The sequence below is a fragment of the Erinaceus europaeus genome, chromosome 1 (assembly GCF_950295315.1).
Source record: "Erinaceus europaeus chromosome 1, mEriEur2.1, whole genome shotgun sequence".
Classification (NCBI taxonomy): Eukaryota; Metazoa; Chordata; class Mammalia; order Eulipotyphla; family Erinaceidae; genus Erinaceus; species Erinaceus europaeus.
The window spans coordinates 183,796,424-183,823,687 of record NC_080162.1 but is presented as its reverse complement, the minus strand read 5'-3'; the positions used below and the strand labels follow the sequence as shown (position 1 = coordinate 183,823,687).

General features: G+C 40.5%; 1 protein-coding gene across 4 annotated transcripts in view; it reads right to left on the bottom strand.

The window, feature by feature from the left end:
- Positions 1 to 27,264, bottom strand: part of NCOA2 (nuclear receptor coactivator 2) — a 154,359-nt gene that overhangs the window by 7,395 nt on the left and 119,700 nt on the right. For all 4 annotated transcript variants that reach the window (XM_016190028.2, XM_007527202.3, XM_016190039.2 and 1 more), the window contains 7 exons: positions 20,855 to 21,020; positions 13,408 to 13,686; positions 11,113 to 11,190; positions 9,010 to 9,244; positions 6,505 to 6,682; positions 5,798 to 5,996; positions 731 to 820 (listed from right to left, as the gene is read on the bottom strand). In XM_016190028.2, coding sequence (XP_016045514.1) covers positions 731 to 820; positions 5,798 to 5,996; positions 6,505 to 6,682; positions 9,010 to 9,244; positions 11,113 to 11,190; positions 13,408 to 13,686; positions 20,855 to 21,020 — 1,225 coding nt within the window. The remainder of the gene's footprint in view (positions 1 to 730; positions 821 to 5,797; positions 5,997 to 6,504; positions 6,683 to 9,009; positions 9,245 to 11,112; positions 11,191 to 13,407; positions 13,687 to 20,854; positions 21,021 to 27,264) is intronic.

Below are 27,264 nucleotides of genomic sequence, written 5' to 3'. Positions count from 1 at the left end.
AGGTGTCTCTCTTTCTCCACTCTATCTTCCCCATCCCTCTCAATTTCTCTTTCTCTGTCCAATAAATATAATAAAAAAAAGTTTTTTTAAATAAAAGAAAAATAAAGTCTTAAATTAATCATCAAAAAAAGCAAAAAATAAATCAGAGTTTCCCTTAACACGACTATTTTACTGTTACTTTATTTTTTGCTTTTCTATAACGATATAATTTCAGGTGAAAATTAAGTGTTCTTTTTTCAGATGCCACAATTAGTTCAATTAAAATGAGCTTAAAGGAATACATTATCTACACAAAACTACTGTATGCTGTGCAACATGAGAAGGTATTTTTAAAAATCATAAGCACTGGGTAATCAGGCGGTAGTGCAGCGGGTAAAGTGCAGGTGGTGCAAAGCTCCAGGACTGGCGTAAGGATTCTGGTTCGAGCCCCCGGTTCTCCACCTGCAGGGGAGTCGCTTCACAGGCGGTGAAGCACGTCTGCAGGTGTCTTTCTCTCCCCTCTCTGTCTTTCCCTTCTCTCTCCATTTCTCTCTGTCCTATCCAACAACAACAATAATAACTACAACAATAAAACAACAAAAGGGAATAAATAAATATTTTTTAAAAGTCATAAGCATTACAACTACCTTCAGCCTGATAGGTGACAATGTGTCCGTCTATGCCAATTTTGACTTATAAGACACTCTTTTTCACTTTAATGCCATGTTTATGTTTCTTTGTTATTTCTTACCCGTGATGCATCTCCCTCCTGCTTAATCATATCCATTCCAGGCAGCTGGTTTGGGAAAAGGTTGCCTCCTCTCAGAGCAGGATCGTTAACCTGAGGGTAACAAAAATAGGGCAGCCATTCAGCTGCATGTCTGAAGTACAGTGAAAAATAACCAACTATCAACCTCGCTTCTTTGTTCTCAGGAGAATTATGGGGCAAGAGGATCATGCAAAATGGCTACGTCCTTACAACACGTCTTCCAAATATACATATTTGGGTGAATACAGAAGAACACGAAAATAAAATACAGTGGCTGTCTACAAAGTCAAATAAATTTTACATGCATTCATCACAGGTGTTCAAGAGAGTTACACTAGCAACTTAGCCATAGAGTAACAGGCTTACTTCTTTTGCCTAGGTCATATTTGGACACTGACTCATTTTTGGGACTCTGAAGTCATCTGAGAGGCTGCAGATATCTTAAAAGTTAGAGGTTGGAAGAACAAGTGTGAATACCCGAAAGAGTGATGAGAGGAGAAAGAAAAGCCCGAACACCACTCTGGCACGTGAGGCAGTGGAGATGAAACTAGAAGCCACAGTCTGTTTAAAAAATTTGCCCTGGTCAGGGCTTTGTCACCATCAGTTCAAGCACGAAAGTACAAATTATTAACACAACAAAAGTCCTTTTTAATTTATAAAAATGCTTTCACTTTGTCATGGACAGCTTTGTATTGTATTAGCCTTTTTTATTTAGTAAAAGCTATTTTATATGGCAGCATATTATTAATTTATTTATGGATTAGAATACTGAGGTGCCATAACACTAGGAAAACTTTAGGCAATATATGGTTTAATACATTTAGGATTAAATAAATCCAACCATTTCATCATTCTCACAATCCTGATTACATGAAATTTATAGCACTACCAATGACTTATTAGTTAAGTCTCAATATCTCCATATAAAAAATAAGATACATGGGATATTGGAATCTTTTTTTTTTTTTCAAACTTTTTAACGTTTTATTTATCTATTTCTTATTGTATAGAGATAGAGAGAAATTGAGAGGGGAAGACAGAGAGGGAGAGAGACAGAGAGGCACCTGCAGCCCTGCTTCACCACTCGTGAACTTTCCCCCTGCAGGTGGGGACCAGGGGCTTGAATCTGGATCCTTGCGCACTGTAATGTGCATGCTTAACCAAGTGTGCCACCTCTTGGCCCCCTGGATTTTGGAATTTTTATACTTTGCATGACCTAATGAGGTAGTAGAATGCCAAGAACTTTGTGCCTTTAAAAATACTATGTTTATTAGGGGCTGGGTGAGAGAGAGAGATATTGAGAGAGAGAGAGAGAGAGAGAGAGAGAGAGAGAGAGAGACCCCTGCTTTACTGCCTGTGAAGTGAATCCCCCTGCAGAAGGGGAGCCAAGGTTCGAACCGGGATCCTTACACAGGTCCTTGCACTTCGTACTATGTGTGATTTAACCCAGTGCACCACCACCCATCCCTGTCTCCCCCATCCTCTCAATTTCTGGCTGTCTCCATCCAATAAATAAGTAAAGATAATTTTTTTTACAAGTTTTAAAAAAGGCTCTTAGATGTATTTATTTATAATTACTTATATATAAATTGTATGTATAATTCTTTTATGTATGACATATTTACACACGTTTTGTTAAATGATACCATTTTCTCTCTAGCACTTAAAAAAATATATTTATTTATTCCCTTTTGTTGCCCTTGTTGTACTTATTATTATCGATATCGTCGTTGTTGGATAGGACAGAGAGAAATAGAGAGAGGAGGGGAAGACAAAGAGGGGGAGAGAAAGATAGACACCTGCAGACCTGCTTCACCACTGCAGGTGGGGAGCTGATGGCTCGAATAGGGATCCTTATGCTGGTCCTTGCGCTTTGCGCCACGTGCGCCTAACCTACTGCACTACCTCCCGACTCCCTCTCTAGCACTTTTTAATCCTTCTTACATCTTTTTGTTTTTCTCATTCTTCTTATCAGATATGATATCTTGAGTTTCTTTAGTTTTTTTGTGTTTGTTCAATGACTCTTGTTGCTATAGTTTATATCTGCTACCAAATGACAGGTATTTCTCTGAAAGACAACTACTCTATGGTTTCACTCATGCACAATATAGAACCGAAACACATGAACATGCTTAAAAGAAATGTTACACTGTCACTAAGGCTTTGTGAAAATGCGTGGGGGAGATAGCATAATGATATACAAAGAGACTCTCATGCCTTACGCTCCAAAGTCTCAGGTTTAATCCCCCACATTGCCATAAGCCAGAGCTGAGCAGTGCTTTGGTTAAGGGGGGGGGAGGGGGAAGGAAAGGCTTGGGGATGGGTGGTGGTGCACCTGTTTGAGCAAACATGTTATAATACGTAAGGACCCAGGTTCGAGCCCCCAGTCCCTAGCTGTAGAGGGAAGCTTTGCGAGTGGTGAAGCAGTGTTACAGGTGTATCTGTCTCTCCCCTGTCACCCCTTTCCCTCTTGATTTCTGGCAGTCTCTATTCAATAAATAAATAAAGATGTTTCTGACAGAGTATCAGCAATACTTGATAATAAATAAAGCTTGATAATCTTTAGAAGAAACACTATACAACTGGCCAAAAGATATACTGGCCAAAACTATATATTAAGTAAAAGACAATTATTGTCCTCATGACAGACTTTATTAAAATCATCAAACAAATGCAGAAAAAATGGAGGCTAACTAAGATCTCACTAAAATTCTAGTTTTTTTTTTCCCCCTACCTGAGGCTAGGTCCCATAAACTTAAAACTGGTTTTAATATATCTAATGACACTCAACGTTTTAACAATTGGGAGAAAGTCTAAGCTCGTCTGATAAAGAAGGGACTACAAAAACTGGATAACGCAAGAGAGTGGCTCACTTAGCAATAGCCTTTTTGGTTATTATCAGGCCACCCCATCACCCAAGGTCCTAAACAGGGAATCCTTGGGTTCCCCTATAAATAATATGGACCTAGACCTCTAATAGATCTGCCTCTCTATCAGCACTGGCCACATCTGTTTGGGACATCCTTGTAAGCCTCTTTGTGGGCTTCTTTAGGACCCCACTGTGAACTAGCAATGGAGGGAGGGTCATTGCATTCTGCTACCTGAGGAAGACTAATTTTGAAGTGAGGGCAGCCTAGTCTGTGAGCTCAGTCTGGCAGGGACTTGGAGGCTGTACAGGTTCTGGTGCTAAATGTGAATAAATACGGCCGCCCCCCCCCCCCCCCCCGTTAGATCTTTGTGACAAATGGTTAATTGCATTTATATATTTTCTTCTCTTTCTTGAAGATTTTGTTTGTTGAACCAGATATCACTCTGGTACATGTGCCGCAGGGATCAAACTTGGGACCTCATGTTGAGAGTCCAATGCTTTATCCACTGCGCCACCTCCTGGACCACCATTTGTGTATTTTAAGTTTGTGAGCAACTCTGTCCTAATCCTGTGTTATAGTTCTATTCTGAATGACACCATCTTCTCAGACAACATTTCTAGTCTACCCCCATGTTAGTTATCAAACTCAAGCAGACATTACTAAGACATAAGTTCCTAGGAACATACCTAAAATAGTCTTCCTAGCTTCCTGCCACCCTAAAGTCTCTATTTTTACCTGCCCTATTCCTAGTTTATGGTTCCTGTTTATTAAACATTGTGTCCTGTTTTCCATCCTACTGCCTTTCAGCCACCAAGTTCCAGATGCTACTATGATTCCATCCTCACTTCCCTGTGCAGATAACCTCACCAATACTTCCTGGAACCTCACCTCTCCAGAGCCCTACCCCAATTGGGAAAGACAGAAACATGCTGGGGATATGGATTGGCCTGCCTATGCCCAGGCCCAGTGGAGAAGCAATTATAGAAGTCAGAACTTCCACCTTCTGCACTTCATAAAGAAATTTGGTCCATACCCCCAGAGGGGTTAATAATAGGAGAAGTAAATCAGAGGGTTCTGTATCCTCATTCCACCCGGTGACTTGTTTCTATACCATCGATAAAAGGGAAGCAAATCTGGAAAATACTAGAGGAAGCCGAGCACTGTTTCTCCTACTTGAGAGAGAAGAGGAAAGAAGGAAAGACTCTCAGGAGTAATAACAGGTGTAGGGGTGACTTAGAAAGGAAGTAAAGGCAGGGCCATTAAGGAACTTGGGAAAAAATATATGGACATAGACAGATAGCTAAATATAGAATTAGCCTGTATTGGTGACCTTGAAAGAACTGCTGTAGCACCAATGGAGGGAATGGTGGTGGGAATCATATGGAATTAGCCCTGTTACCTTACGATTCTATAAATAAATGTTGAGTCATTAAGAAGAACATATTAAAAATCAAAAGAAAAAAAAATTGAATCTCTGCCATTAAGGGAGATGTGTATTTAGGGATGAAAGATTCATTTCAGTGTTATTCAACACAAAGCAGAATATTTTTTTCTTTTATCTCAAAGAAAAAAAATAGTTTTGAGATTATTTGTAACATTCTCCCTGTACAAATAATCATTTAAAATTGGGTAACAGGTAGTTTGGCTTTTGTATTTCATCTTATTTACAAATATATTTTGTTTCATTTTAATGAGAAAGAGATAAACCAGAGCACTGCTCAGCTCTGGTTTGCGGTGGTGCAGGGGATTGAATCTATGACTTTGGAGCCTCAGGCATGAAAATCTTTTTGTGGAACCATTAAGCTGTCTCTCCAGTCAAAACTTCTGTCATAGTCTTATTTTTACATTTAGAAAAAATTAAGTTTTAAAATTACGTAAAAAGTACATCCATCATTCTACTTTTAGAAATTTATTTTAGGAATGGCATGTTTTTTCAAAGATAAAAAAATAATGATAATATTTAAAAAATCTTTGAGTCATTAGGAATACTTTCATGTTTATTTCATCATTAACAAGTATTTCTGCTACTCACACCACCACAGGTAAAATTATGGGGAAAAACACTGTTCAAAGTAAATGTGGGCACTGACAAGGAGATATTAAGTACACAGATTCACTGGATGCAGAAATAGATGAATTCTAATCAGAAGACAATGGGCTTCTTTCCCTCAGTGCTCACCTGCTCCGGACCCATGGAGGACAGCCCTGATGTAGGCACAGAGGTCACTGAGGTCATGCTGATCTGTCCCGTCATCTGGTTCATGCTGCTCATCCCACCTGTGTTGGTCGCCATGGATACATTGATGTTCATATTGTTATTGTACATGCTGGTGTTCGCTTGCTGCCCAAAGTGTGGCGGGGATGGTTGTGAAAACATGCTGAAGGATAATGAGAGAATTTGAGATGTCAGGATCTGGGATGCACTGTCAAGCAGTTTTGATCACTTTTTTTTTTCCCTCCCAGGTATTAACTTGAGAATGAATAAATCTAGGCTGAAAGCAGGTAGTGAACTCAGATACAGAAGAAGAACTCAATAGAGTAGTGAGTCTTCTTTGCTTAACATGCCATAGTTTGAAAGTGTCATTTCTCATTTTCATGTCTGTACTGGACAAGTGTTTTTTTTCTACCTGCCTATGCCACATATTAATAAAGGATGGCTTCCTAAGCCATTGCTTTCCATAGTAGAATGGTTGACCCCATTGGTGGAGATCGACTTAAGATGTTATCTTTCATAAATTTGGTGATTTCTTCCCTAGTAAACTGACACAGAAATAAACTGGCTTACTTAGCAGCTTACTTGTTAGTACTTTGTTGAGCAAAGATACTGCTAAGAGAAATGTAGAAAAGATAGGTGGTTTATAAAAATATTTCCAGAGAAGCGTGTACCTGTTTCCACCCATGTTCCCCTGCGCCCATCCATTCATGTCAGCGGAGGCCTGATAGGCTGCATTAGCCTGAGACTGCTGCATCATGGGGCTCTGGGTATGTGCCATTCTGGGTGACATCAGAGGGCTTTGGGGTGTCGTAGCACCGGTAAAGCCTGGATCAGGTTGCTGACTTATTCCTTAAGAAAAAAAAAATAATGAAAGAACAGTGTTAGTTTTATCACAGATAATGGGAAATTAAAATGAGAACATTAAAACTATACATAGAAAACTACTTCTAAATCCCTGGTCATGCGTGCTGGATCATTATAAACATTTTAAAAAAGATCAAATTATAGTAAAATATATGCAATATATAGTAAAACACATGACAAATTCTCCATACTTTAGTTCACTATAGTAGCTAGAAGGATGTCTAGAGATCATACTAGCTCTCATGCTAGAGGTAGAAAGAAGAAATATATATATTTATTATCTTTATTTTATTTGGCTAGAGACAGTTAGAAATCGAGAGGAAAGGGGAGATGGAGCGGGAAAGAGACAGAAAGACACCTGCAACTCTGCTTCACCACTCGCAAAGCTTTCCCCCTGCAGGTGGGGACCGGGGGCTCGAACCTGGGTCCTTGCACATTGCAACACGTGTGCTCAACCAGGTGCGCCACCACCCGGCCCTCAGAAGAAATAGGTTTTTCTTATACTCCTTTCCAAATCAAGAATGGGTCAAATATATGTAATTTTTTTACTTGAAACAGCCATTCCTTTTTTTTTTTCTTTTCATTATCTTTATTTATTTATTGGCTAGAGACAGTCAGAAATTGAGAGGAAGGAGGAGATAGAGAGGAAGAGAGATAGACACCTACAGCACTGCTTCACCACTTGTGAAGCTTTTCCCCTGCAAGTGAGGACCGAGGGCTTGAACTTGTGTCCTTGCTAATTATAACGTGCACTCAACCAGGTGTGCCACCAAATTATTTATTTTATATATTATTAAAATTGGATTAAAGTTTAAAGTGGATTGAGATTTAAGTTTGTAAAATATTCAACACACACGAATAATTTTTATAGAATATAGTCAGTCAACAAGGAGCTCAACCAGTCTTTAAAAGTAAGTAAATGCATTCATGATTAGCTTGTTTATCTTTGCAAAGAGTTCGGTGGTACTATAGCACCACATAAGATTAGTAAGAGTAAGACAAAAAAATTCACTGTAAGCATCTTGTTTAGGGACCAGGTGGTAGCACACCTGGTAGAGTGCATGTTACCATGTACAAGGACCTGGGTTCAAGTCCCCGGTCCCCACCTACAGGAAGAAGTTTCATGAGTGGTGAAGCAGTGTTGCAGCTCTCTCTCTCTCTCTCTCTCGTTCTCTCTATTTCCTCCTTCCTCTTTTAACTTCTCTCTGTCCTATCAAATAACAAAAACAAAACAAATACATATATTTAAAAAAAAATCTTGTTCAGTTTAGAAGCAAATGTCACACTATCAGGAAAGAATTTTAAGCAGACTTTCTGAACTACCAAAAAGGAAAGAGAAGAAAGGAGCATAGAAACAGAGGAGGAAACTTCTCAGAAAAATTCAGGGATGAAATTAAGTCAAGCACATTTTAGCCTAGAAGATGTATAAGGCATACATATTCAATTTTTATTTCCCTTTAAATATATATTAATATTTAAATTAGCTATAAAAGTTTAATATCACACAGGTAAAAGCTGCACATTATCAAGAAATAGAAATCATATATTTAAGCACTATAACGACTTTTCTGTTATTTATAGATTACTCTGGCAAAAGACAGGGAAAATAATTTTAACTACTAACACAATTCTTTTATCAGTAATTCAGCCATTACTTGAACATGACATGCACAGAAATATTGCTCATGACATCACAGATTTGTCTCTTAAGAGTGACATGAAACAACAAATCAATACAAGGAAACTAAGAAGCCTTTTATTGTATTTTCTACATAGTATTCCTTAAGAGTTATCCTTTACCAAATTGGCATATTCATTAGTTTTGATTTTTCCATAGTTGTTACATTTTTATGCTTCTTTGAACATTGTTTGTATCCATTGATTTGTTTGAGTCAAACTCAAGAGGTTTTTAAATATAATTATCTATCTACATGTGCACTATGTTTACAGACATTGACATAAACACATATATTCATATTCATACACACAGACACACACACACAGACACACACACACAGACACACACACACACACACACAGACACACACACACACTTACTTAGGTCATTCTTAAAGTAAGACCTGCACTCAGAGAAAAGGTGGTACCTGAGCTGAGAGACTGGAAGGTACTGTGCTGGACTTGGGAACTCCTGACAGGCCCCAACTGTCCTCCCAGGTTTCCTATCATTCCCTGGTTAGCCAGATTCATCTGGGAGCCATGCAAAGAGCTGTGAGAGAGCAGCTGTGACCCAGGACTGGGGGACACTGGGGAGAAAGGACTGGTGAAAGGTGGTGGGGATGTAAGTCCAGTACCGTAGTTTGGAGGAAATGGAAACTGCTGTGCATTTGCCTGGGGTATCCGAGGGTTGCTCATAGTTGCTGGTAAACCACTAGGAGCCACCATGCTTGATGTCATATTCAACCCTTGTCCTTTCATCATCAAAGTTCGTTGCTGAACTTGTTGTTGCTGATGCATCTGTCTTTGTCGAAGATGCTGGTTCAAGATTTCCCTCTGTCTTTGAGCCAACATCTGTGCATTAATAGGAGCCTGTAAGATCCAGAGGAAAACACAGAGGTAGACACAGGAGGAAGAACAAACTGTAAATTAGAAGTAGCAGACAGCAGTGTCAGGCAGAATTATTTGGAAAATTAAATGAATCAGAAAGAACATTTTTGTTAGAAAGGTGTATAGGAACTGTATCAATATTTGTGGCTAGAGGGAACAAGAATAAATAATATTCTCATATTCATTTCCAAATCAAGAATGACACACACACACATACACACACACACACATTTTCTTTCGACTTAAATAGTCATTGAATGGGGGCTGAGAATGGCTACTTTTCTGTTATGATGATTATTTTGAATCTTTGCACAGACATACATTTACAATGAACAAATTCAGTGTTTAAGGGGGCCGGGTGGTGATGCACCTGGCTAAGCTGACAAGTTTCAAAGTGTAAAAACCTGGGTTCGAGCTCCCAGGCCCCCCTTGTAGGGGGGAAGCTTCACAAGTGATGCAGCAGGGCTGCAGGTGTTTGTCTGTCTCCTCTTCCCTTTCAATTCCTGGCTGCCTCTATCCAATAAATGAATAAATAAAATAAAACAAATTAAATGTTCATATTAAGTAACTTGGGACACAAAGTAACAGGACACCATTAACTAAAGGACTTCAGATTAACAACAGCCATATCTGTAAGAAGACTTTGTAATACCTTGAGGATGGCACTTTAGTGTCTCATTCAAGAATATTCATGTAAAAAGGGAAGCCAAATCACTATGCCAAACAGTGGGCTGGAGCATTTAAGACTAAAAAGTGGGAGCACAGGAAGAGACAACAATGGGAGCACATTAGGAGTACAGGCCAAGGAGGGGTCAATAACTGAAGGGAGCCCAGTGCTTTCTGTCAGTAAGCTCTGTAGAGTATGAGTACTAACAAATACACAGTAGGTCCTCTTTATTCCTGGCTTTTCTGTATTTGCGGACTTGTCTACTCGCTAAAGTTGAGTTATAACCCCCAAGCAAAACCTACAGTACTACTGTTGTTGTTTTTATTATTGTTGTTACCAGAGCATTGCTCAGCTTTGGCTTATGGAGGTACAGGGACTGAACTTAAGAACTTGGAACCTCAGGCATGAGAATCTGAATAACCACTGTGCTGTCTACCCTGTACTGACTTACAGACACACACAGGGTGCTGAATAACTAAGATGTCTAATGTGTAAATTCCCATTGAGGTTGAAGTCACATCCTATCTTCTTGCTTCAGCAAGAAGCATCGTGCGTGTGCGTGTGCGTGTTGTCTATTTGGTCCCCCATGGTTCATACTGTGCTTCTGCTTAGTGCTGAAGTGATATCTAGTGCTCCTAAGTACAAGGTTAATTCCAGTATGAATCACAGGGTGGTTGCCTGTGAGTTTAATGTTAATGAAGAGACAGTGTGTGTGTGTGTGTGTGTGTGTATATATATATATATTAAATAAGGTGTCTTCAAACAGAAACACATATAAAACAAGGTTATGTATTGACAGACTGGTGAAAATGTTGTGACCTAACTCCTTCCTTCTCCTAGGAGCAATGGTTCAGCATTTGCTAACAGTGTTTATGTTTACATTTAATTTTAAGTAGATCAAAAGTACTTTATATTTTATGCATACTTTATATATGCTTTATATAATAATTATAGAGTGCAACAAAAATGAATAATGAGAATGAACAGTACCAGGCAGCAAAACTGACAGTGCTTAGACGAGATGGACGCTAAAGTCAACAAAGCAGACAACTGAATGACACTACCGATCCTCTGTGCTGATCTGAGTTTACAGCCTTCTAAGTTTGCATATAAAGACATCAAGGAATAAGAAATGATGACAAGTTAAATGACTGTAACGGACTGATGGCTGGCTGTTCCTTACCTGTGCTGGCACGCCAGGCCTCAGAGTCAAGTTCACATTTGAAACATTGCTGATTTGATTCATAAGGGGCTGGCGATTCTAAATGCATACACACAAGAATCAATACAGTCTTTTAAAAACAATGCATTTTATTTCAAATCACTTCCCCCAAGAAACGGCCCCACCAAGCCTGTTATTTTCATGCTACTGGATATTGAAACCACAGTTTGGAGTAGAGTTCCATTTTAAAGCTAATTATCAGTGAGGTTTCACATTACTTATAATTGAGAAATTACTTCAGATTGTTTGGGAAGCACACCATTAGAAGAGGAAGGAAAAAGAATGATTAAAAAAAAAGAGGCTGAAAGAAAGACTAGAAGAAAAGTAAGCACTTATATAGAAAAATTAGGGTGGGGGTTGATAGCATAGTGGTTATGCCAAGAGATTCTCATGCCTGAGGTTCCAAAGTCTCAGGTTCAATCCCCCACACCAACACAAGCTCTGATAAAAAAAAAAAAAAAAAAAAAAAAGTAGAACCTATAGCAGCAATGCCTGCTATATTACAGAAATATGCCTAGGCATGAGGTAAGAACACATTTTTTTTCTGAGATAAACAGGCATCCTGTGAGGCTACCACCCAGCTACTGGTAACTACTTTTGTCATAAGGCATGACAAATGGCAGGACCTAGTACATTATAGTCAACATTCAAGTTGGGCTAGAAAACATGCTAGTTTATTTATTTATTTACTCTTGCCACCAGGGTTATTGCTGGAGCTTTGTGCCTGTATGACAACACTATTCCCAGCAGCCATTTTTTCTTTTTCCTCTCTCTCTCTATTTTTTTGATAGATGGTAAAGGACAGAAACAGGCATAAAGGAGAGACATCTGCAACAGTGCTCCACTGCTCATGAAGCTTCCTTCCCCCAGAAGGTGGGGACGGAGGGCTTGAAGCTGGGTCCCAGCACATGGCAATGTATATATGTTACCAGGGAGCGGTCAGCTGGTTCCCTGAGGTACTCCTTTAAATATAGGGAGTTGGATGGTAGTGAGTGCAGTGGGTTAAGCGCATGTGGTGAAAAGCGCAAGGACCAGAGTAAGGATCCTGGTTCAAGCACCCGGCTCCCCACCTGCAGGGGAGTCGCTTCACAAGCGGTGAAGCAGGTCTGCAGGTGTCTTTCTCTCTCCCTCTCTGTCTTCCTGTCCTCTCTCCATTTCTCTCTGTCCTATCTAACAATGACAACATCAGTAGCAACAACAATAATAACTGCAACAACAATAAAACAAAAAACAAGGGCAACAAAAGGGAAAGTAAATAAATAAGTGAATAGGTAAAAGATAAAAAAATAAATATAGACATAATGCCATTATAAAGAACCCCATTTTACAGATGTGAAATTGAGCTTCGGAGGGATAGATGCCTAATACAACTAGGACTTAAAAGGACAGTTGCTCTGTGCTGGAGTGGAGTTTGTAGAAGAGAAAGAAGCAGCGAGCAGAGATCACACAACTTACGAAAGCATATTAGAAGAGTTTCCGCCTTCCCTAGTGGGGGCTGTACTGTTATGTGGAAAACTGGGAAATGTTATGCATGTACAAACTACTGTACTTACTGTACTGTAAACCATTAATCCCCCAGTAAAGAAATAAAGAAAGGATGGAATGAGATTTAAGCCCTCAGAAAGGACACATGGGGGGTCAGGCGGTAGCGCAGTGGCTTAAGTGCGTGTGGTGCAAAGCGCAAGGACCGGCATGAGGATCCCGGTTTGAGCCCCCGGCTCCCCACCTGCAGGGGAGTCGCTTCACAGGCGGTGAAGCAGGTCTGCAGGTGTCTATCTTTCTTTTTTTTAATTTTTAAATTTTTTATATTTATTTTTATTTATTCCCTTTTGTTGCCCTTGTTGTTTTATTGTTGTAGTTATTATTGTTGTCGTTGTTGGATAGGACAGAGAGAAATGGAGAGGGGAGGGGGAAGACAGAGAGAGGGAGAGAAAAGATAGACACCTGCAGACCTGTTTCACCGCTTGTGAAGCGACACCCCTTGCAGGTGGGGAGCCAGGGCTTGAACCAGGATCCTTATGCCGGTCCTTGTGCTTAGCGCCACCTGCGCTTAACCCGCTGCGCTACAGCCCGACTCCTGGTGTCTATCTTTCCCCTTCTCTCTCCATTTCTGTCTACCCTATCCAATAATGAATGACATCAACAACAATAACCACAAGGTCAAAAAAAGAAGAAAAAAAGGGGGGGAATGGAGGCAAAAAAAAAGAAAAAGAAAGGACACATGGATACACTTTTCAGTGCTGCGGAAGAACATACCTGCTGTGCTTGGAGGCGATGCTGCAGCTGAAGTCTCAGTTGGTTTGGTTGGTTCTGCACTAGGCCTGTGGGCCTGAGGCCTGGTCTTGGCTGCATGCGAAGTGTGGCATAATTAGGCCGCTGTCCCATGGCATGAAAGTTTGGATCTTGTATGGGAGTATAGCTACCCTGGGCCATCTGTGCCTGAGATGCATACTGCTGAGGGAAAACAGAGGTTTTCTGCTCTAGCATGATGCTGGAATCCTGACTTGAGAACTGTTCTGGATCTACTGCTTGGCTCTAGAAAATAAGTAAATGAATCAGTCAGTCAGTCCAAGATAAAAAAGTAATTAAATACTGGTTTGGACACAACAGATGACACTTAATTAACACTTTAACAACTGGGAGCAAATCTAAGGTCTCCAGATAAAGGACTACAAAAGCTGGAAAAGGACAAGAGACTGACTTACTTAATGCGGGCCTTTTTGGTCAATAACAGAACATTCCATCATCTGGGGCCCTAGTCATGGGACCCTTGGATTCCCACATAGATAATACAGGCCATCATGGGTCACTTCCATCAGGAACGTCATCATAAGTCCTCTTGTGGGCCTCTCCAGGACCTTGCCTTCACTGCAGAGCAGCAATGGTAGGAACTGGACAGCTCTCCTAAGTAAGGCTAGGTCATTCTGCTCTGTCATTTGAGTAAGTCCTACAATGAGTACAGTCTAGAATGTTCCCAGTTGTGACCATGGGCTATGAGCTCAGCCTGACAGGGACTAGGAGGCCCCTGCGTACTATATGTGAATATATATATGGGCTTTCTGTCAGACTGATGGGGTAAACAGTTAATTGTATTTATAATCTTTCTTCAAGATTGGGAGATATTCTCTGCCCTAATCCAGTTTTCAAGTCCTGTTCTTAACTCTGACACCATGTTCTCAGACAATGTTTTTAGTTTACCTGCATGTTAGCCATAAAGCTCAAATAAAAATTACTGTGGCTCCTAGGGACATACCCAGCTTAATAAACTGCTAGCTTCTCTCCGCTCCAAGATCCCTATTCTCATCTGCTCTATTATTACTTTTTGGTTCCTGTTTATTGTTCAGTTTTACTGTTATGTCTTGCTCTGTATCTTGCTGCCTTTTAGCTGCCAAGTTGCAGATAGTACTATGACACCATCCCAACTTCCCTGAGCAGACGACCTCAGCAATGTGTCCTGGCACCTCACCTCTCCAGAACCCTACCCAACAGGGGAAAGACAGGAACAGGCTAGGGATATGGATCAACCTGCCAACACCCATGTCCAGTGGAGAAGCAGTTACAGAAGCCAGACCTTCCACCTTCTGTACCCGCAAAAGAAAATTAGTCCAGCGCAAGGACCGGTGTAAGGATCCTGGCTCAAACCCCTGGCTCCCACCTGCAGGGGAGTCGCTTCACAGGCGGGGTGAAGCAGGTCTGCAGGTGTCTATCTTTCTCTCCCCCTCTCTGTCTTCCCCTCCTCTCTCCATTTCTCTCTGTCCTATCCAACAACAAGGACAACACGAATAACTACAACAATAAAAAAGCAAGGGCAACAAAAGGGAATAAATAAATAAATAAATATTAAAAAAAAACTACATAAAAAAAAAAAAGAATATTGGTCCATACTCCCAGAGGGAGAGCAATGTTAGGGGAAGATGGCCAGAGGGCTCTGAAATCCAATTTCATCAAGACCCCAAGACTGGAAAAGAGAAGAAGAAAAAGGATGTTTGGAAATAGCAATTGGTGTAGGTGTGACTTAAAAAGGGAAGGCACCATAGAAAAAAAGGGCAAATATATATAAACATAGTTACAGAAAGAATAGTCAACCTATATCTGTGACCTTAGGTGAACTAGTGCAGTTTCCAATGGACAGAATGGGGACACAGAACTCTGGTGGTGGGAACACTGTGAAATTATACCCCTGTTGTCTCATAATTTCAGAAGTCATTATTAAGCCACAAACAAATAAATACACTAGAAATAGCAGGGTAACATACAAAGTTGTTTTTGGTCACAGTTATTTATGTGAGGTTTTCTTTTTATATGTAAATTCCATACAAAGGTGCTTTTGGCTTGACTCTACTTTGCTCCCAGAAATGTTTTCTCTAGCCTAGTCTTCACTGCGCTGGAGGAAGTGTCGGTGCTGTGGTATCTTCTCCTCCCTCTTCCTTTCTCTCCCTCATTTTGTCTGGGATTAAACAAAAAAAATCATCTCAGAGTATTGTGAAACCCTGGTGACATCAACAACAAAAACAGAGATGGAGAGGGAGAGGGAGAGGGGGAGGGGGGAGGGGGGAGAGGGAGAGAGAGAGAGAGAGGGAGAGGGGGAGGGGGGAGGGGGGGAGAGGGAGAGGGAGAGAGAGAGAGAGAGAGAGGGATTTATGGAGAGAGAGGGAGAAAGGGAGAGAGAATGCCTTTTTGTTCAAAAGATACAGTGTATTAGAGGTTGGGTTTTGACTCCTAGCTTCTTCCAAGGGAAGGGAGATAGGACACAACTACAGAATGCCTCCTTTTTACCTCATCAGTCAGAGACTAACTTGGACTTGAAGGTGCAATTGTCCTGGACTTCAAAGTGCAATAATCCTTTATCTTGAAGCATTAATGCCTTACTGACTATTCATATACTGTGAATATGTCTAAATATCTATAAATTATTAAAGTAGACAATCACCTCACTGAGGTCAGCAGTATTGGGCTACCTATCACTACTATTCCCATTTCCAGTTAAAAAGTTGATATTTAGGGAGTCGGGCGGTAGTGCAGCAGGTTGAGTGCTCATGGCGCAAAGTGCAAGGACTGGTGGAAGGATCCCAGTTCGAGCCCCTGGCTCCCCACCAGCAGTAAAGTCCCTTCACAGGTGGTGAAGCAGGTCTGCAGGTGTCTATCTTTCTCTCCCCCTCTCTGTTTCCCCCTCCTCTCTCCATTTCTCTCTGTTCTATCTAACAATGACGACACCAATAATAACAATAATAACTACAACAACAATAAAAAACAACAAGGGCAACAAAAGGGAAAACAAGTTAAAGGAAAAAAAAGGAAACTAAAAAAAAGTTGCTGGGAGTCAGGCAGTAGCGCAGCGGGTTAAGTGCATGTGGCGCAAAGCGCAAGGACTGGTGTAAGGATCCTGGTTTGAGCCCCCGGCTCCCCCACCTACAGTGAAGCAGGTCTGCAGGTGTCTATCTTTTTCTCCCCCTCCTCGCTCCATTTCTCTGTCTTATCTAACAACGACATCAATAACAACAATAACTACAACAACAATAAAAAACAAGGGCAAAAAAAGGGAAAATAAGTAAAAAATAAAAAAAAAAGGATAAAAAGAATATGCCAGCATTAAAAAAAGTTGATATTTAGATGAAGTGAGTTCCAACAGGCCAATCTGGTTAGTAACTAGAAGGTTCCAATTCAGTTTCTGATTTAGGATCTATGCTCCCTACCAGTGTCTTGCTATAACTTTCCCATAGCTGTCAGAATTTCCCATATGCTCATCTCTTGCCACTGTCTTATTACCAACCTCAGAAGTGTTTAATGTGCTTGCCATCCTTCTTCATGCTATTCTTAAGCATCCAGGTCAAAATAGGGCTGGTGTATTAAACCCAGAACTTTTCTAAGTGGGAACACCACAGACACAAGTGGCTCTGAATGTCTATAGGTTTATTAGAAAGAGATACCTGGCTAATTCCTCTTCGACTTTTAGAAGCAACTCCTACAAACCTCATCTTACTGTAAATAGGAAGAATGGGTCTAGGCAGCTTTCATATATATATATATATATATATATATATATATATATATATATTATGAGAGCAGTGATCAGCTCTGGCTTATGGTGTTTGTGGGGGATTAAACATGGGACTTTGAACCCTCAGGCAGGAGAGTCTCACAGCATAACCATTATGTGATCATGCTATCTACCCCTGACCTCTTTCAGATTTTGTCTTTTTTCCATTTCAAATATTATTTATTCACTTATTTATTTTGATTTAATAATGATCAACAAGACCATATGTAGGATAAGAGGGGTACAATTCCACACAATTCCCACCTTCAGTTCCATATCCCATTCCCTCCATTGGAAGCTTTCCTATTCTTTATCCCTCTGGGAGCATGGACCCAGGGTCATTATGGGGTGCACTATCTTTCCCTAGTGGGGCAGGGCTCTGGACAGGTGGGGTCCCAGGGAACACTGGTGAGATTCAGATTTTCTTAAGCCTAGTAATATCCTAGGCTTTTCGTCAATTCATGCTAAGGTAGGAGTCTTGGGCTGCCTTAAGTCCTGGGCTCTGACCAGCGAGGCCCGGCAGACTACCTGAGAGAACTGGGCCCATTACTTTCACTGCAATCATTTTAAAGAAGTAGATGGAGTTAGTCATTGTTGAATTAATGCTCCAACAATATATACAAAACTGTCAGAACTTTATTTATTTTAAATATTTTATTTTGTATAGAGACAGAGAAATTGAGAGGGAAGGGGGAGATAGACAGAAAGATAGATAGACAGAGATAATGAGACCTGCACTACTGTTCTACTGCTTGTGAAGTCCCTCCTTGTGGGTGGGAACTGGGGGGTCTTGAACCCAGGTCCCTGTGTACCGTAATGTGTGTGCTCAACCAGATGCACTATCACCTAGCACTTTTTCTCAGAACTTTAAGGGTTTGTACATCTATAATAGGACATTTAAAATTCAGCAATGTCAACATTTAAAGAAAACACAAAACTTTGAAGAGTACAAATAGAGTACATTTGTAGTCTATATTTTTCCTGACTCCACTAAATAACAGTTCTAGAATTCATTTTGTTATTATAGCATCATGGTGATGAATAAGACAAAGTTGAAGCAATATGCATGAAAAAAGGGAAACGAAAGTGGTAAATAATGAAATGACATCAGTTTTGATAAAAACAATGCTGAAAGTCACTCAGCAACCACAAGGATTACATTTTTTAAATGTCACTTAGATGGAACTCATGGCTAACAATGCTGAATGGTGAATTCTAACTACCTCTAAAAGTAGAGCAAACTAGCCGCACAGGAAATACTTAAAACTCCATTTTTCCTTTCTTGATTTGTTTCAGATTAATCACGTAACCTCAAGTACTTTCTTTCCATGCCTCTGTTCTCAATATGAATTGACAAGTCTTTTTTTTTTTTTTAATATTCTATTTATTTATTAATGAGAAACATAGGAGGAGAGAGAAAGAACCAGGCATCACCCTGGTCCATGTGTTGCCGGGAACTGAACTCAGGACCTCGTGCTTGAGAGTCCGATGCTTTATCCATTGCGCCACCTGCCGGACCACAGAATTGAGAAGTCTTAGCTTCCACTGTGTCTGATAGACTGTGGGACTGATTCTCTAATGACTCTGCATCTCCTTTCTCACAGACCCCCATGACACGTCATGTGTTCAAGAAGTAGCCTGGGTGCTGGAAAGTAGTTTTTAACAGTAAAATAAAGATGACTCAGAAAAGGAAGAAAACTCATGCTGAGTAAGAGGAAGACACTAGCCAAGGTGATTGGTGTTTTCTAGGTGAGTCTACATGCAGTAAGCCAAGATGCCTGCTTCGCACGGAGTTAGCTGTATGGCCAGATTCAGGAGATGCAGTGGCCCTTCATAAGCCTGTGTTATTGATTGGCTGCTATAACGTACTCTTAACGCAGATAATCACTTTTAGTAACTAAGTACAGGAGGAAAAACGACAAATAAGCAAATAAGGGCAGGGCTAGGTAGTATAATGGTTATGCAAAGAGACTCTCATGTCTGAGGCTCCAAAGTCACAGGTTCAGTCCCCTGTACCAGAGCTGATCACTGCTCTGGTAAAAAAATTAAAAAAGTTACAAATAGGGAGCCGGGCGGTAGTGCAGCGGGTTAAGCGCACGTGGTGCAAAGCACAAGGACCAGCTTAAAGATCCCAGTTCAAGCCCCCGGCTCCCCACCTGCAGGGGAATCGCTTCACAGGCGGTGAAGCAGGTCTGCAGGTGTCTATCTTTCTCTCCCCCTCTCTGTCTTCCCCTTCTCTCTTCATTTTTCTCTATCCTATCTAACAACGATGACATCAATAACAACAATAATAACTACAACCACAGTAACGACAAGGGCAACAAAAGGGAAACTAAATAATAAATAAAAAATTTTTTAAAAAGTTACAAATAAGCAAGTAAGATGGTTAATTCCCTTATATTCCTTTTTTATGTTTAAATGACCCCCACACAAATGTCAAAATGATTAATGAGCTTCAGTTACTGCTAAAGCAACCTCTACTATTTCACGTGCAAAGTGTTATTTGAGTCCAGCTTTTTATCACTAGCCCACCGATGTGAGATTATCATGATGACCAAGGAGATACTTGATCAAAACGTTTTTCTAGATCAAAGGGCTCTAGATCACCAGGTCAACACCCACCATCAAAAACGTTTTTCTAGATCAAAGGGCTCTAGATCACCAGGTCAACACCCACCATCAAAAACGTTTTTCTAGATCAAAGGGCTCTAGATCACCAGGTCAACACCCACCATCAAAACGTTTTTCTAGATCAAAGGGCTCTAGATCACCAGGTCAACACCCACCATCAAAACGTTTTTCTAGATCAAAGGGCTCTAGATCACCAGGTCAACACCCACCATCAAAACGTTTTTCTAGATCAAAGGGCTCTAGATCACCAGGTCAACACCCACCATCAAAAACGTTTTTCTAGATCAAAGGGCTCTAGATCACCAGGTCAACACCCACCATCAAAACGTTTTTCTAGATCAAAGGGCTCTAGATCACCAGGTCAACACCCACCATCAAAACGTTTTTCTAGATCAAAGGGCTCTAGATCACCAGGTCAACACCCACCATCAAAACGTTTTTCTAGATCAAAGGGCTCTAGATCACCAGGTCAACACCCACCATCAAAACGTTTTTCTAGATCAAAGGGCTCTAGATCACCAGGTCAACACCCACCAGCGCTGCATTTCTGCCTTCTCTGTTCCTTGCTCCCTTCATTCACTCTCACTAGGTGGACAGGACTCAGGTTTTCTTCTTTTAGCTTAACAACAGAAATTAAAAGTGAAGCTCATTCTCAGTGTTTTCCACTCTTGGGTTAAAGTTTATATTTTAAGAAGAAGAATGGGAGAAAGAAAGTAGCTACCTTATTATGATGTAAGAAAAAAAAAAGTTTTAAAAAGTAGACTGCAGGGTTAGCAATATTGATCGCTCAGGTGAATAGTGAGTGCTCTTCATTGTGGATGTATCCCAGATTTGAGCCTGGTTGCCCCCCAACACAGAGGGAAGCTTCAGTACTGTGATCTCTCTCTCTCTCTCTCTCTCTCTCTGAAAACGTCGGCCAGGAGTGGTGAAGCCCCAGTGACGAGCAGAGATAAATAACTAGAAGCAGACAACAGAAATTGAACATCTATGTGCCATGAGAATGCCTGGCCCCAACTAGCTGCCCACTGTGCATACCTGGCTGACCAGTTCAGGTATTCCCAGAGCTCTGTCAATCTCCTCCAAGCCATCGAAATTCCGTAAAGCCAAGTAGAGTTGGTCCAAGAGTGCTCCCTCATCACTTGGCGAGTCTGCTGCAGCATGTGGACACAGCAAGTCATCTGGAGAGCTGCCGAATGGCTGCCTGTAAAGAGACAAATTTCAACTTGGGCCCATGGAAAAGCTTATTGATTAGATTTTTCCCCCCTCTGAAAGGCAAAAAAAACGTATCAGTAGACTCCTAAGTTTTTGCAGTAAACTGCCGTACCTACCCAATACAGAACAAAATAGTAGATATACATTATTTGTTGTGTACTGTAGTACTTAACATTTGTGCCAGACACAGATCTATGTACCTGACATATGCTTTGTGTTTTTATTTCCCCTCATTTTATTATTTTAATTATTTTTTTAGATAGAGATAGGAAGGCAAGGAGACACGCAGACAGCATGAAGAGGACCGCAGTCCTGAAGTTTCCTTCAGGTGCTGGGATCAAACACAGGTCATGCAAGTGAGCTACGTCAGTGCACCTTCCCTCCATTTTATTTGGTTTATTTATTTATTATTTTTAAGATTTTATTTATCTACTAATGAGAAAGAAAGAACCAGATATCACTCTGGCACATGTGCTGCCAAGGACTGAACTCATGCCAGAGACCTCATGCTTCAGAGTCCAATGTTTTAGCCACAGTGCCAGTTCCTGGACCATGCATCCCTTCACTTTGAAAGTGGTCAACTGGAGGCTTAAAGGGTAAGCCACTGTTTAGTGATCTCACTGTTTAGGGTAGACACTATAAAAGCTGGAACTCTAGCACAGACCTATGGGGTTCCACAGCCCATCTATTCATTTTATTTTCACAAATCTATATTGACTCTTCGAGCACAAAGATATTTACTTTGTACTGAAGCAACTGAAATACTTTTCTGAATTTCCTGAGGAAAGATGAATTAATGAAGCAGCTTTATTTCACATGAGGTTATAATGAACCGCCGTGAAAGGATGAGAACTATAAGCATAAAAACTATGCTAGTTTTCTGAACTAAGTAAGCTGTTGCTAGATTAAACTTGCCTGTACTAGTAAGAGATTTCTTAGTCATGTGTAAGCTTTATAACTACTTATTATACTTTCTAGAAGGCTGGCTGTCAATCTTTCTGAATTAAAAAGTAAGTCACGAATATGGAGGTGTTATTATGTAAGATAAATTAGTGATAAAACCATAACACTAAACGCCAAACTTGATGACATCTAAAAATTAAACCAAAGCATTTTTTAAAAGATCTTTTATTTATTCTTTCTTTCTTTATTTTGCCATCACAGGGGCTTCACTGCTCTGGGCCAACTTCTCAGATGGAAAGCACCAAAGCTTCCATCAGTACCATGGGGTCAGGGCACTGAATGTGGGTCTTGGGGATGGCAAACCAGGAGCCTTCCCAAGTGAGCGATTTAACTGGCCTCGGTGGAGCTTTTGAAAAGGTTTCTGAGTTACTTTGATAGTAGAAAGGGAGACTGCCTTACATTTCATTCTGTGTTATGCAGTGCTTTGGCTGTGCCTTCCTTTTTTTCTTTTATCATTTTATTGGGGTGGAGTTGGGAGGTTAATGGTTTATAGTACAGCTTCTCATCTTCCCACACTAGGTGTCTACAATACACTCTCACCACCAGTTCAGGTCCCCTTCCACCATCATACTTCACACTGAGTTTCAGCTGAATGCAAATTCTGTGGCACCCCCACAAGACCTTGCTAAAGTTTAAAAAAGGAGAAGAGAGAGACAGGCTGGGAGCGTGGATCGACCTGCTAATGCCCATGTTCAGCAGACAGCAATTACAGAAGCCAGACCTTCCACCTTCTGCACCCCACAGTGATCCTGGGTCCATACTCCCAGAGGGATAAGGAATAGGAAAGCTGGGAGTCCAGCGGTAGCAGCGGGCTAAGCGCACGTGGCGCAAAGTACAAGGACTGGGTTAAGGATCCCAGGTTGAGCCTTTGGCTCCCCACCTGCAAAGGAAGTTGCTTCACAAGCAGTGAAGTAGGTGTGCAGGTGTCTATCTTTCTCTCCACCTCTCTGTCTTCCCCTCTTCTCTCTCCATTTCTCTCTGTCCTATCCAACAATGGTGACATCAATAACAACAACAATAATAACTACAGTAATAAAACAAGGGGAGTCAGGCAGTAGTTCAAGCCCCAGGTTTCCCACCTGCAGGGGAGTCACTTCACAGGCGGTGAAGCAGGTCTACAGGTGTCTATCTTTCTCTCCCCTTCTCTATCTTCCCTTCCTCACCATTTCTCTCTGGGGCAGGGCAGTGGTGGTGGACTGGACTTTCAGATTGAATGTCTATCACTTCCCATTGAGTCCCGGCAACGCCAGGCTGACTGTTGTCCAGAAGATGCCACACACGCCTCCTCGATACCAACATTTGTTGTTCCACATGTCACACTGTCTTTTCTACTTAAAATTCTATGCTCCCTTTAAGCCTTGATATATTTTCTTCAGTCACTGCTGGGCACCACTCACTGTTCTGTCTATTCTAGCTTTGCTTCCAGTGCTATGCTCAATTGGTGTTTATTTCAAAAGATCACTTTAGTCAGTTTCCAGTAAAGACCGCAATCATATCTCTGCCTCTTTGTTGTCTCAGCGACTGGACATAAAGACAGCACAGCTTTAGTGAAGTTTCCAGTCGTTGAGAGTAAATGGTGCTAACCTAGTCCGGACCTCAGGGGAAAAAAATGTATATATTTTCCAAGATTTTATTTATTTACTTATTTATGAGAAAGACAAGAGGAGAGAGAAGAACCAGACATCACTCTGACACCTGAGTGCTGCTGGGGATCGAACTCAGGACCCCATGCTTGAGAGTCTAAAACTTTATCACTGCACCACCTCCCAGACCACTATTTCTTTTTAAAAGAATTTTATATTATCTTTATTTATTTATTTATTTATTTATTTATTAGATAGAGACAGAAAGAAACTCTGAGAGGAAGGGGGAAAAAGGGAGAGAGACAGAGAGACACCTGCAGTACTGCTTCACAACTCGTAAAACTTTTTCCCTGCAGGTGGAGACTGGGGACTCGAACCAGGGTCCTTAAGCATTGTAACAGGTGTGCTCAGCCAAGTGTGCCACCACCTGGCCCTGGAAAAACATATTTCTACAGTCAGGAAAAAAACAAAACAAAACTATATTGTAGCTTGGCGGTATAAATGTGGACACACCATACACTAAGTTACTTCCCTGAGAACTATCAAATATGCTTGGCTTACAGAAAATACAGTGATCCACTCCTCCAACTCTGATTTATATTATTATTATTGCTTCATTTTATTTTTACCAGACTACTACTCAGTTCAGGCTTTTATGATCATCTCAGGGATTGAACTTGGGCCCTCAAACCCTCAGGCATGAAAGTCTTTTGCATAACCACTATGTTATCTCCCTGGTCCCTCAAACCCAACTTTAAATAATAGCTTTGTCTACCACCACACCGCACTGAGCATGCTCAGTCTCATCTAAAAATAACTTCTAACATAGTGATGAAATTATTTTCCTATGTTTGGGCAATTACAAATACAATTACAATCTAGATGGTGTTTGTCAGTAAAATATGATGATACGGATAGATTACTTTTATCAAGATGTTTTTATTTTTCTCTCAGTGAGAGACAGAGAGACACCAGAGCACTGCTCAGCTCTGGCTGACGGTGGTGCTGGGGAATCAGTCTGGGACCTTAGAGCCTTAGGCATAGGAATCTTTTGCACAACTACTATAATCTTCCCAGCCCAAGACAAAGATGGATTTCAGCAGAATAAAGGAAGGAATCAGGTCTCAGGCATGCACAAGTCTGGAAATGAATATAAGACAGACCTAACATCAATAGAGACATCATTTCTTGAAATCTATAATTTCATTTATGAACTAATAGAATGTAAGAGATGGTGATAAGGAGAATAAGGTAAGTTCTGAGCTCCTGAAAAAAAATCACATTATTTTCTTTTTTTAACTTTTTTTTTTTCACTTTTTTTTAATATTTATTTTATTTTATTTATTCCCTTTTGTTGCCCTTGTTGTTTTATTGTTGTAGTTATTATTATTGTTGTTGTCGTTGTTGGATAGGACAGAGAGAAATGGAGAGAGGAGGGGAAGACAGAGAGGAGGAGAGAAAGACAGACACCTGCAGACCTGCTTCACCGCTTGTGAAGCGACTCCCCTGCAGGTGGGGAGCCGGGGTTCGAACCGGGATCCTCATGCTGGTCCTTGTACTTTGCGCCACCTGCACTTAACCCGCTGCGCTACAGCCCGACTCCCAAAATCACATTATTTTCAAGTCATCATTTTTCACATTTTCAGAATTCTGCAAAAAAGCAGTCATTCTGTTTGCTAAAAAAAAGTCGAGAGAGAGAGAGAGAGAGAGAGAGAAAGAGAGAGAGAGAGAGAAGAAGAAGAAGAAGAAAAGAAAGGACGAAAAAGGAACTAAATCAACTATAAAAATGTGAACTTCCAGAGGGGAGCTTCCAATGGAGTGGATGAGATACAGAGCTCTGGTGGTGAGAATTGTATGGAATTTTACCCCTCTTATCATACAATCTTGTTAATCATTACTAAATCACTAATAAAAATAAAATATCAAAAATACTTACAAATTTGAATGTAATGTGAAAGCACGTTTTTTTATGAAAAGCATCTCTAGTATTTAATGAGAAAACCTACTTTATAGTAAACCTAACTCAAGTCTTCACAAAAGTAGTCTATAAATGTTTGGGCTGTAACTTAACCATTTCTTACATTTCTTACAAGCCACAATGGAATAAAAAGGAAATAGAAATTCAGCTACAAATGAGTATGCAACATACTACAAGTCTAAGGGATTTTTTTTTGAAATGTGTACATAAACACAGGCAAAGTTCATACAACATTTAAAAAGGCCCTATTGTTAAATAGGTAGTCAGTAATAGTAAAAAAATATTAACAGTGAGGGGGCTGGCAGTAGTGCAGCAGGTTGAGCGCACATGGAGCAAAGCACACGGATCTGTGTAAGAATCCTGGTTCAAGCCCCCGGCTCCCCACCTGCAGGGGGGTCGCTTCACAAGCAGTGTAGCAGGTCTGCAGGTGTCTATCTTTCTCTTGCCCTCTGTCTTCCCCTCCTCTCTCCATTTTTCTCTGTCCTATCCAACGACAAGACAGCAATAACAATAACCACAACAACGATAAACAACAAGGGCAACAAAAGGGAAAAAAAAAGCCTCCAGGAGCAGTGGATTCATGGTGCAGGCACTGAGCCTCAGTGATAACCTTGAAGGCAAAACAAAACAAAACAAAACAAAACACAAACAAACAAACAAACAGTGACAGAAGATTGTAAAAACAGAACTTTGGGGTGGGGGTGGCATATACTGTTTTACTGTACAGTCACTGACACATGGATAGAATTTCTTGCCTCCAACTTAGGTCCTTTTAGACCATCAAAGTACCAGGACATCAGAAGCCATTCTCCCACCCGCTCCTTGCCTTCCTTCCCCAGAGTCCTTTGCTTTGGGACCAGAACCAGTCCCCAAATTTTCATTCCAAAAGAAAGTAGTGTTTAGAATCTTTGTTATCCATTCCTTCTAAATGTCTGTGACAGTGAAATTACTAAAAAGTTGGCTATAAACATCCTTCAAACTGAACTATCTAGAATAACAGAAGTGGGGTAAGTGGCTAGAAAAAAGCTGAAATAAATTTAAAAGTGGTAAAAATGCCTTGTTTCACTCACACAGTTCTTTAAAAAATTATTTATTTTAAATAAGTCATTCACAATATTGCAAGATATTAAGGGTATAGTCCACACCACTTCCATATCAGGGTCTGTGCCTCTATTCTCCCATGATAACCACCATAGCTCTTCTCAAGGTCTTAAAGATGAGTTAACTATGTTTTTTCTTTCTTTTTTGCTTTTTCTCCAAGTTCACATGTCCACACAGCTATTATAGAAAGAAGCTGACAGGCAGTAACCAAAGCAGCAGCAAAACAGGGCAGTGCTAAGCCACACAAATTTACACAGCAAATGAAACAAGCTCACTCTGCAGTTAAACTCAGTATTAACTCTGGAATTCTTTCATTTTGGTTTTTATTCAACTCTCATATGTTTGGACGACAACCTTGGGTCTAGTTATCTCTAGAAACTAAAGTTTAACATTTTAGCCAACTACCAGGTTGGCTAAACTACCTTTTTAGTCAACTTTTGATGGAAATGGTAGTTTTAAAATGATTAAATACACATATTCAGAAAAAGCATAATACTCACTGACACTATGAAATTAGACTTAAAGATATGGAAGAGTCCTGAGAAAGTGTGACCTCAAAACACGACTATAGTGACCATCTATACCATACCCCAGTCCCAAGTAATCCA